This window comes from Juglans microcarpa x Juglans regia, chromosome 8D (assembly GCF_004785595.1).
Source record: "Juglans microcarpa x Juglans regia isolate MS1-56 chromosome 8D, Jm3101_v1.0, whole genome shotgun sequence".
Taxonomy (NCBI): Eukaryota; Viridiplantae; Streptophyta; class Magnoliopsida; order Fagales; family Juglandaceae; genus Juglans; species Juglans microcarpa x Juglans regia.
Window position 1 is genome coordinate 33107800 of NC_054608.1, and position 12671 is coordinate 33120470.

The window sequence follows — 12671 nt, forward strand, 5'->3', positions numbered from 1 at the left end:
GTCAATTATTACTTTATTTTATTAATTTGATTGGCACTATTAGGAGCATAGCTCCATGACAATGCATTACACGATGCTTTAGAGGCAAATAACATAATAGGATCCACATGTACTCTTCTTAATTGGCCACTTTAATCTATTCCTCAAATACTACTGATGATTCCTATACCATATATATATATATATATATATATATATTCTTATCAAGTATGTGGTGTAGAGATGATGAGTAAAAAAATTCAATTAATTTAATAAAAAAATTAAAAAATAAAACAACAGTGGATTGCGGTGTAGGCAAATGTATAGAAGGACCATATTATATATATATATATATATATATATATATATATATATATATAGTACGTGCATTCCAAGGCATGAAATCATAGTCGAGGTTTACAAGTGGGGCTTTCAATAAGACTCGTATATATCTTTATTGTAAGTTGGATATGATTGTGATTTCTTATAATTTTATGTCTTTAATACATTTTATAATTAGTAGACTTTAAAATATTTAATGTTCATCCTATAAATAAATAGCATCTAACATATGTTGAATACATTTCTCTTTAATTTATAGAACTATAATAAAAAACTATAATAAAAAACTATGATAAATTTTCGTATTAATATATGTACGCCTCCACGCTTGTGCATATATATATATATATATATATATATATATATATATTATTGTTAGAGACAATTTTAAAATGTGCAATTATCACACATTCTTTTCGTAAAAGTAAGATGTATTATTATAAAACTAATTTTATTTATGCAGATCTCAAATTTATTCATATTTTGTAAAATAAGTGTGCGACACTTGTATATCAAATATTATTTCTTATATATATATATATATATATATATTAATTAGAAGAAAATAACAACATTACTAACAATCTAGGAAATAATCTTTTACATAATCCTAGACACAACTAGTGTATTACCTAAAAATTTGTTGAAGATTCCCTATGTCTAGGTCACATTATGCATTACTATTTATATATTCTCTAGTAATTATCTTTCCAGCTGTACGTCTTCAGATTATAGCCAAAATCCATGAAGTTAGCTGCATATGTTCCTTAGATTATATGAAGTTTTGTAATTAATCTGTGATCATAACCATCAAATGTAAAAATGATGGAATATTTGTTTTATTTAACAGCTTTAAATTAGAAGTACTAACTTTTCTTTTAGAAATTATTACACTCGAGAATTTCAAGTTGAGTAATAAATAAGAAAAATCTTATTCTCAAGTCCGTGTGTAGAGCGCACACATGATAAAATGCTTATATGAAATAATTTGATTTGGAAAATAAATTTTAAAATTTAAATATTACAAATCAAATCTTACTATTTAAGTGATGTGGATAATGTACTCTACACAATGTTCTGAGAATAGAATAAATTGATAAATAAACATATAATTTATTACTCAACATGATCAAATGCATCAGTGGTAGAAGACTATAAGGCAGCACATCAGAAGGATACAACAAAAAATGTGATTGCCAGGCAGGCAGTAAACAAATATACAGCTCCTCCATCCAACATGCTTAATGTTAACTGGGATGTAGCAGTGGATTGCACTAATTTTAAAGTGGGGATAAAGGTAATCATCAGAGATCATGAATGGTAGGTGGTAGCATCTCTACAGTCCAACAGAGATTTATTTCCTAATGCAAAACTAGCTGAGGCCGTAGCAGAACTCAAAGCAGTAATTCTTTGTGATCAATTGAAGCTACAAAATGTGATTCTAGAAGGTGATGCGCAGAATGTGGTGATTCTAGAAGGTGATGCTCAGTTGGCATTATCATTCAAGATATCAAAGTGATGCTTAATAAGTTGCAACACTAGAAAGTGAAATTTGTTATTTCAATAATTTAGCTTATTAGCTTGCTAAGGATGCATTAAAACTCTATGAGGAGAGTATTATTTTAGAGGCAGTCCCTCCTTATATCCATCATTTGATGCAATAAGTTGAATAAAGATCATTCTTCTTCTAAAAAAAATGATCAAATGCACAGTATCACTCCAAGTAATTTTGGTCTCATATCTTCAAAATCTATCACTTTCCATATCCTTTATATTGGTACGTACTAATAAGAAGACATAAGAAATCTTGTCTTTTAGATCTAAACTATCCATCTATATCTTTGTATTCTTTAAATATAAATAAGGAGATAAGAAATGAGAAGAATTATAACCGTAATTTTTTAATCAATCTGATGTATTAGTTCTGTGGTCCAATGTTTTTTTTTTTTTTTTAAAAAATTATTAATGAACCGATCATTATAGAACTCATGACACAAATGAATTTTGATATACATGAGAAATATATTAAAAGAAAAATTATACTCAGCAATTTTACATCACACACTTGTTTTAAATTTTTACCTTTTTTTTCTTTTTGGCTTAACAGTTATATAGTGCATGATGAGCAGAAGAATTCTATATCAAAAATCTATAATTTAAAAAGGGACGTTACTCATCATTCCAAACTATATACTTTCTATATTTTAAATTATTTTTATTTTTATTTTATTTTATTTATTTTTTATTAAATTAATTGAGTTGTTTTATTTATTATTTATATATCATGTGAAAAATTGATGTAATTTTTGAGATGATAAATAGAATTTTTGATAATTCAATAACAAAGTTATGAATTGGAAACAATATTCCGATGAAGAATGAGAAATCATTGGCCTCGAGACTCGCATATCTTCTTAAAACAGTGAGGAAAGGAATCCCAATACGATCATCTTATGTTTGACTTCAACATGTCTTGCTGTCTTCTATCAACTGCATATTTATTATTTACAGCCATTTTACTTGCAGACGACACTTTCTGCAGACAGCAAACGCAAATTCTCGTACATACTCAGTGCATCAAACCCTTAGACAATTTTCTTTTTTGTTTTATTTAGCCTCTGGATGATAGGCTTTGGCATTGCACCAAGTTTAATAGTTTGGTATTATCAAAGGCGTTGGTTTAATGTTAATTGAATTATGTCTAAGTGATTTGACATATATTGAGTCTTGGATTTGAATTTGACTATGTATTTAACTTAAATTTAAGTATTTATCAGATTTTCTAGTGAATTTGAAATTTAGGTGAGATTTGTATAATGAGATTAGATAAAATGATTTTAGATAAAAGCATCGTGTATAAACCAGTGTAAACGAATTTTGAAAATTAAATAAAATATTGTTAGAATTTTTTTTAATATTATTATTGTTTTGAGATTTGAAAATACTAAATTGTTTATTATATTTTATGTAAGAATTTATAAAAATTGTAATAATGAGATGAGATAGATTGAGATGATTTTGGTATCCAAACTGAGCATTTAAACTATGGATCAAACTCGACTTTTTTTTTATAGGAAATTGACTTCATTAATTCATCAGAGAAAAGTTACATCCATGACTAGGATACATACAAGAAAATTTCTAAATCACAAGCCAACTACTGCATTGGAGTTCTATCAATATATAAATTCTTTTGTAACTGATATAGTCTTAACTATTATTGTAGTCCTCTGCAGACAAATTGTTTAGGAGAGTATTTAGAATATCTGTTCTTTTATATTCAGAGATGAGATGAGATAAATTAAAATGATCTATAAAATAATAATAAATTTTTTAATTAAAAGAAAAAGAGATGAAATGGTCTGAAATGATTTATCTCTCTTACCCGAATCCAACTAATAGAATGCTATTATATTCATGCTCGAATAATCGAATATAAAAGTCACTTCTGATTGATCCCTTTTACCTTTTTATCATAAAAATTAAAAAAAAAAAAAAAAAGTTGAGTTTAGCATATTTAGGTTGGGGAAGATTAACGAAAAAAGACAAAAAAAGGTTCAAGAAAATTAGAAAAAATAAAAAATAAAAGTAGCTTTTTACTAACAAACAAAAAGTAATAGAGAGATATAGCCACAGATCTCGATACACCAATGGAGACAAAAGGCAATAATAATAATAATAATAATAATAATAATAATAATAATAATAATAATAATAATAATGTAAAACAAATAAGGGGTTTGAAACCACAAACGAAAAGCAAACAGATCTGATTGTATTGCTGCAGCACTGGCACAAGCATAGTCCTTTCTATCTTTAATCATAGTTTATTTGGCGTCTTTCCGACTAAGTCCACCCAACTTGAATTCTAGATACCCCAAAAAAGGAAAAAAAAATAAGTGTTTTAACAATTATTTAATCCTAAATTCTACTCTTTACATGCATATTCATGTTCATGATTCTAATAATGATGCCTCACACTAAATACCACTAGTAAATTGTTGACACGAGTTTAAAATCAAGTTGACTCAGTTCCACATGTAAATATTTATCTGGTCAAGCATTTGAAGAAACAATTATAACAATTTTTTTTTTAAAAAAAAAAGTAAAGAAATTAAAGTGTTAAAACATACGAATAGGGAATGGATCCTACGACTTACGAGACCTACACCTAATGTAGAAAGAAAAATACTATAAACACAAAAAGATCTCACAAAAGAATCTCACACATTGATGTGGCACACTCATCTCCCATCTCCTTTTTTTCTCTTTTTTTTTTCTCTCCCTCTCCTATGCATCTCTCCTCTCTTCCTCCCTTTTTTTCTCTCTGTCTCTACCTTCCCTGTGCTCCATGGTGGTTGGGGACTATTTCAGAGTCGATAGACATCTTGACAAGCTCACGACACTTGCATGTCTATGCCGGATGGTGTCGCTTGGACTACCAGTGACTTCTGCAGGTCCTGAGGTGGTCCCCAACCACCATGGCGGGCATAGGGAGGGCAAAGACAGGGAGGGAAAGGGGGAGGAGGAGAAGGGAGACGCACCAGAGAGTGAGAGAAAAAAGAAAGGAAAAAAAAGTGGGGGGGGCGTGGCACAATGTGTCCACATTAGTGTGTGAGATCCATTGGTATCTGTAGCAGCCCCATGTAGAAAACAATAATGAGAAGTGCTATAATTACAAAAGGATTTCATAAAAATAGACATGCAAATTGATGAAACTTTATGTTTTTTTTTTTTTTTTTTACTTGGAGTTTGATTAAATGAAGAGCGATCATGCCTAGGAGCTATGAAAAAAAAATTATTTATATTATATCTTTTATAACTTTATCTACAACTTTTCATAAACAAATGTTGAGTTATTATAAATATCTTTATATAGTTTATATATAAATATATTCATAAGGATTTAAGCAACCCGCATATATATACCATGAACATTATTTGTTCTTATCTTTTCAAATATGTTAGATGTTCTCGTTATAAAGTTAAAGATAATATTAATTATAAATACCAACTTATTCAAGTTTTATTTAGGTTTATGTGAATTGAGCGGAATTTTATACTAATTATTTCTTTAAACAATCAATATGATTTTATATTTATAAATTGCTTATAGAAGTGAATTGAATTGATTTAATTCTTTTATAAATAGTAGTGATTTAGATGGTGAAATTAATTTCATGAGACCCATCTAATCAATTGATCCATTTGTTGAAAAAAAGTAAACTTGGCGATGTGAAGTTGGACAATGAATATGAGCCCGAAGCTATAATATTTAACCCTTCTCGTTTTGAGTATTAGCAATGAGAACTTTGTACGAATGCATCTATCTCTACTTTTGTAACTTTTATTTACTTTTAATGTATCTTTATTTAAAAATAACAATAATAATAACAATAATAATACTAAAAGATGAAACTCTCAAAAACAAAAAAAAAAAAAAAATTAGAAAAAAGGAAAATTCAATTAGGAAAAAAATATTATTTTTTAATTTTATTATTATTTTAAAATTAGAAAAAATTAAATTATGTATTGTATTTTGTATGATAATTTATGAAAAATATAATAATGAGATGAGATTAGATGAGATGAGTTGAGAGCCCCTCTCAATTCAAACCGAGCGTTAAAATCTCGTTTATTTTTATAACTCTTCTCAACTCATCTCATTTAATTATTATAATTTTTCTAAATTTTTATATAAAATAAAATAAAAATTTTAATTTTTTTAAATCTTAAAATAAAAATAATATTAAAAAAATATATTTTAATAATATTTTATTTAATTTTTAATTTTAATCTTAACTCATTTTATTTTATTTTAATTTGTGGAGGCAAAACACGCGTCAAAAAGTTTAACGGAAAAACAACCCCCCTCCCCCCGAAAACACGTGTAAGAACTACATTAAAGTTGGCAAATAGATACCTATGGCCCGCTGCAGGGCTGGCCAGTTGAGTGGCCACGGACGACCTTAATCCACGCATGTATAATTTTCTATAATGTTTTTTTTAATTTCCTATATAATTATGTTTTAAATTAATAATATTATTATTTTTATAAAAAAAAAAAATACATGTCAATGGTTGTCTAAAAGACTTTTGGTGAAAAGAGTCCAATGTATATAATTTTTTATTTCTTTTTAATGTTATTTTAGGAGATACTCCACGCCTTGTTAGCATTGGAAAATTTTACCCGTTTTTTAAATTTAATTAAATAAACTAAATTTAAAATACCATATTTTTATCGTATTTTCTGAACTTAGTAAATATTATCTAAAATAAAATTTATAGAACATTATATTTTATTTTTAAATATTATTATTATTTTACGATTTGAAAAAGTTGAATTATTTATTATTTTTTATATAAAAATTTTAAAAAATTATAATAATGAGATAAGATGAGTTAAAAGTATTTCTGTATTGAAATGAGATCTTAATAATACCTTATTCTTCGCTTTAAATGACTTCAATATTAATAAAAAATTATTGATGTGATATATTTTACATAATTTTATATGCATATTATTGAATGGATAATCACTTCAAATATGTGGTATCAAATATAATTAAAATGAAAAATAAACAACATTATTCTCATTCTTATTATTGAGAAAGATGTTATTATTTATTTTAAATTTATTATTTTGATATATTTAAGTGAATATTATTCAAGTGGTTTATAATAAAGCCAAATGTGTCAGGATTTAGTTACAGAGTTGAGATGAATTGAATAAAATATTATTATAATCTTATTTTTTAATATTACTATTATTTTATATTTTGAAAACGTTAAATTTTTTTTTTATACTTTATGTGAAAATTTAAAAAAATTATAATAATAAGATGAGATGAAATAAGTTGATATCACTTATTAATCCAAATGGAGCCTTAAGATAAAAAAATATATATTATCTTCATTTAGATAATAAATTTTAAAGAGTTACTCTGCCGTCTGAGTAGTACCGTTCTAAGTGATCGCTTAGTTAAATTGGTCTTTTTATTTTTTTAATTGTTTTATTCATATTTTTTATCATTTTATAATATTTTAAAAAATATAAAAAAATATCAATACATTAATAATCAATTTATTTAACTATTAAGTAAAGAAAAAATTAAAAAAAAAATATGAGATATCAGAAGTTAAATAGATAAAGTAATATTTTTCAATTCTAAAAATAAATATTGCATACAGCCAAAGAAAAGGCTTCGCCGCTTCCGTTGTGAACGATCAGACGTCATTGCAGAATCCGTTCCTTTCTGCGCTATTTTTTACCACAACACGCCTACTCTCACATTTTGATCCCCTATAGGCTATAAATACCCTCTTTGGGTTCCCCTCTCTCCTTCACTCACAACCTTGCGCCTCCCTTTCTCTGTCGTCTTTTCCTGCATCCCTACTCCCATTGCGGTTTCAATTATAAGAAAAACAAGTTTTAGAGCGATTCGTTCGGTTTTCCCATCAACCGATTAATCCAAAGGAAAAGTGAGTGTTTTCTATCTGTTTTTTGTTTTTTTTTTTTGGCTTACATAGCTTCTTTGTTCATTTTATGTTTCTTGTGCTTTCGTTGTTATCTGCATGTACGGTTGTTTCTCTGGAATCGTTGATCTGGGTATTGAGGATTTACCTCTCCAATGATCTGAAAGTTATAGTATTGATGCTTTTTCTGCGATAAAGATTTGTGGGGTTTGCTGTATATGTTCTCGATTTTATGTTTTTTGGAGGAAAAAATGGTTGAAATCTTGATGGTTGTTATTGATTTCAGAAGCGTGGATGTTTTAATGGAGACCAAAGGTGGGAAGAAGAAGTCTAGTAGTAGTAGTGGCTCCAAACAGTACGAAGCTCCCCTTGGTTACATTATTGAAGACGTTCGTCCCAACGGTGGCATCGAGAAGTTCAGATCTGCTGCTTACTCCAACGTAAGATCACTCTTCTCAATCCCATTACCAGCTACCTCTGATATTCGTTCATTTTGCTAATTATTTTTTGGGTGATTTTGTATGCAGTGCTTGAGGAAGCCATCCTGATACGTTTCCAGAAATGCCTCCTTCGGTAGACTAGAATTCCATTTCCCAAATCCTCTCTTTTCTCCCGTTTTTCTCTAATTTGCATAACAAAATCAATAATCTGTTGTTGTAAAACGAAACCCAGAAAAATAGAGTCTGTTTCATTCTCTCCTTTGTTGATTAGTTTTCAGTGATATCAGAAAAAAAATCCTATCAAGCAATGACCACCGACCGTCAACCACCACCACCGCCGCCTTCACCAATCGGGTTCGAAGGCTTCGAGAAGAGGCTCGAGGTGGCATTCTCGGAGCCACCCATTTTCAAGGACCCAGAGGGGCTCGGTCTCCGAGCCCTGACTCGACCCCAGCTCGACTCCATTCTCGAGCCAGCTAGCTGCACCATCGTGTCCCAACTCGCTAACTCTGAGTTCGATTCCTACGTTCTCTCCGAGTCCAGCCTCTTCGTCTATCCATTCAAAATCGTTCTCAAGACATGTGGGACCACCAAGCTGCTCTTGTCTGTCGCACCGATTCTCCGACTTGCCGAGTCTCTCTCGCTCGCCGTCAACTCCGTTAAATACTCTCGGGGAAGTTTCATTTTTCCAAATTACCAACCTGCCCCTCACCGGAGCTTCGGCGAAGAAGTCGCCGTGTTGAACGAGTTCTTCGGGCATATGCACGGTAAGGCCTTTGTGATCAGCGATCCCAGCGCCCCAAATCGTAACTGGTACATTTACTCGGCGATTAAGGAGGGTGAGAAATCGGTGACGGCTAATCGGACGAACGAGATCACTCTTGAGATGTGCATGACCGGCTTGGACCGCGAGAAGGCGGCCGTATTTTTCAAGAAATCGGACTTTGTGGCTCGTAAAATGACCAAATTGTCCGGGATATCAGAGATCATTCCTTCGCACGTGATCTGTGACTTTGACTTTGACCCGTGCGGGTACTCGATGAATGGGATTGACGGTCTAGCATACTCGACGGTGCACGTGACCCCAGAGGACGGCTTCAGTTACGCGAGCTACGAGGCCTTGGGGTTCGACCCGGAGTCGATCCGGTTCGAGCCACTAGTGAAGAGGGTGCTGAGCTGTTTCGGACCTACCGAGTTCTCCGTTGCGGTCACGTGCCGCGGAGGTTGGGTCCATCAATGGGCGGTAGCCGACGTGGAGGGATACACGTGTAACAGTTTGGTGAAACAGGAGCTTCCAGGTGGGGGTACCGTAGTGTACGTGTCGTACTCGGCGAAGGCCAAGGGTGTGTGCGCACCGCGCACACCTTGCGCACCTACCAAGGCTGTCATGCAGTGCTGGAAGGAGGCGGTGGCGGTGACGGATGAAGAGGAGGTCAAGGCGTGTCCTTGGATTTGGTCAGCGTAGGCCAGCCGGCCAATTAGAGTGACCGGTTGTCAGTCTCATCGGTCACTGACAGTCAGTTTGTTGAGTGGCGTTTTGGTGATTATGTTGGGTTGCTAATGTTGGCATTTTGGCTATTCTATGGTTATTTTGTTTCGTTTCGTGTTTTTTTTTTTTTAAGGTAGTCGTGTAATGGGTCTTTGGTCTAAGATTTGGAATAAATTGAGGTTTGGGTATGGTCGCTGTTGTTTGTGGGGTTGTGGGTCATATGTTAGGGTCATCATTGCAATGGACTTTTTGTAAGGATTCCAACACATATGGAAAGTATTCGATAGAAAAATTATTTGAAGAGTAATGCTGCTGTTACAAAAGATTTATATAAAAATAATCTCACATGATTTCATCTAATCTGTTAGATTTATTTTATAATAAAAATAATTTTATAATATGACGAATCACATTAAATTACGTCAATTTATAAAATTATTTTTATCTAATCTCTTCATTGAGTAGAATATTTCTCTTATTTTAACTTATCTTATATCATCTAATTATCATCATGTTAAGTATTTAAACATTTATAGGTTGTTTGTATATTGCATGGGGACATAAGTTCTGTAGATCACGTCTGTTTTGGTCAACAATAACGTGGGGATGGAAATGATGGACAAATTTCAAAGGAATTTTCTTGCCCATTTAAAGAGATTGTTGCAAACTCCAAGTCTTGTTCACGTGAATTAAGAAAATTAAGATGAAGAAGTAGGAAATCTAACATCTTGATTGGCTGATGGAGTCATCAAATGTATACCATGTGTGAGCTGCATGGCATGGCTAAGGTCAGATTGAATATTCAATTTTATCAAAGTTTCGAAGAAATAAATAGGCATTGGATTGGAAGGGAGACTTTGAAAATGGAATTAATACAACAATCAAATAGGAGTTGTTGGTGCAATGAAAACAAAATGAAAGTACTCATACTAGTGCAGGTCGGCTTTGGTGCAGTTCTACTCTAATATTATTATTATTTTAACCACATTTTCAACTTCCAAATCGTGGTCAAGAAAGTGATTAATTTATGAATACAGGGTGTGATCTCTAAAATATGTTGTAAAAAAAATACTGCCTTGACAAAAAGATTTCACACGAGTAATGCTATCTACGAGTTTCAAAAAGATAAATTCCATTCAGACATTTAAATGTGGGTCCCACTAAAAAAAATGTTTTTTTTTTTTTTTTTAACTTTTTCATGGTTTGGTCTACTTTCTTACAAAGGGCCTATAGGGGGCTTGCATAAATAATTTCTTATTTCACAAAAGTAAACTCGAGACAAAATGAGTAAATTTATGTGATATGTTAGATTTACTTTATACTAATAACTTTATAATATGACGAATCATATTAATCCACATTAATTTGAAAGTTTATTTTTGTGAAATTTATAAATTATTTCTCTATATTATATAATGCTCTATTAATTAAATGATTCAGTTAAATTTATTGATCAAGATAAATTTTTATTTTTTTCTCCGCAAACCTATTATTTTATGCAAAAACTTTTTGGAAACATGAACTGGTTGTTAATATTCTCTATTTTTATAAATATATTATCGCTTATCACTAGTCCAGAAATATTCTACCTTTTTAGAGGATCATCACTTACCACTAATCCACAATATCATTCAATATAAATCACGACGACGAAATTAAAAAATGAAAGAACAATATTTTTATAACGTGAATGAATTTTGTTAATGTATGACATGACCGATCTCTTCACTAATTAAATTAGAGTTTTGTTACATATAGTCATTTTTACGTAATACTCTTTTATGCTCTCTATTAATGTGATTCTCCAAAACAAATATTTTGTATTAAAAGAAAGTAACGCAATCAATCATATTAATAGAGTGTACAACAAGTATGTAAAAGTAACTTCATACAAAAATTTTGATTAAAATAATGATCGAATGAATAGTATTTCTGCATGCTTCCTGAAAATGGGGTTGTTGGATCAAGCAAAAACTCAGAAGGTTCTGATCCACACATTAGTTGGCACGTAAAAAATTAAACTGGTCGTGGAAGGCACATATCCTTGTTCATAGCTCTGAGGATGTTCATGCATGACAAAGGGTGAGTTCACCATCGCAGTCACAGACTGATCACGATGACAAATCCCAAAAGAACCAAAAAGCAGAGCAATCTCTTTTGAAGTTATTTGATTGATGCAGCTTATCTCTCACCCTTTTTCCCTTGGGTAGAGACAAGAAGGATGGGCCCTGATCTAGACCTTTAAAATATGTGCACGATGCCATCGATAAAGGGTGGGTGGGGGCAAAAAAATAGAGAGAAAAAATGAAAGAAAAGCAAAAAAATAAGAAAAAAAAAGTTCATTTTTCCCTTCTGGGTTCTCTTCCATAGACATTACTGGTCTTGCTCACCATTCCTTTCTGTGGATGGATCAGCCAGATAGATTCAGGGACAAGGAATTTTAGGCTTGTTATCTCTCCTCTTAAGAACCTCACGTTTCAAATCTCTTTTTGGTTTAAAGCTGATAATGATGTTCTTTTGCACATTCTTGTGGATCTTACGATAATTTAATTTAGTACTGTTTTCTTTTGGTGTATTATTCTGGTTCCTTCTCGGCTGTGGGGGCCCCTCGATCGAGAAGCAAGATCCTTGGCTACGGATCCTTGGTTCAGGCCTCCAAGCCATCCACCTTGTGACTGACAGACAGACATTGATACTCGATCGGACAAAAAGATTTGATTTGTGGGGCTCTTTGTACCCACAAAAAGCATGAAAGACTGAAGCAACTATGTTTGGTAAGTGAAGTAGTATGAGATAGTAAGTGAAACTACTCTACTATTCACAAACTACTAGTTATTATTTTGTCAGTACTATCTACAGATCATCTAAAATCACAACAACATTCAAATGCAGGAATTCTCTTGGAAGAGGCTTTCAAAGGAGAGGCATCTCCTGCAGAGAGATTT

General features: G+C 31.4%; 1 protein-coding gene across 1 annotated transcript; it reads left to right on the forward strand.

Moving 5' to 3' along the window:
* Positions 1-7586: 7586 nt before the first annotated feature.
* Positions 7587-9914, forward strand: LOC121242713 (S-adenosylmethionine decarboxylase proenzyme-like). The gene is made up of 3 exons (XM_041140649.1): positions 7587-7803; positions 8084-8237; positions 8325-9914. The coding sequence occupies exon 3, from the start codon at positions 8545-8547 to the stop codon at positions 9700-9702; it is 1158 nt and encodes a 385-aa protein (XP_040996583.1). The 5' UTR covers positions 7587-7803; positions 8084-8237; positions 8325-8544; the 3' UTR covers positions 9703-9914.
* Positions 9915-12671: the final 2757 nt, after the last annotated feature.

Bases quoted from the DNA above. Each gene is read 5' to 3' on its own strand.
- LOC121242713 (XM_041140649.1), top strand. From the start codon at position 8,545: ATGACCACCGACCGTCAACCACCACCACCGCCGCCTTCACCAATCGGG.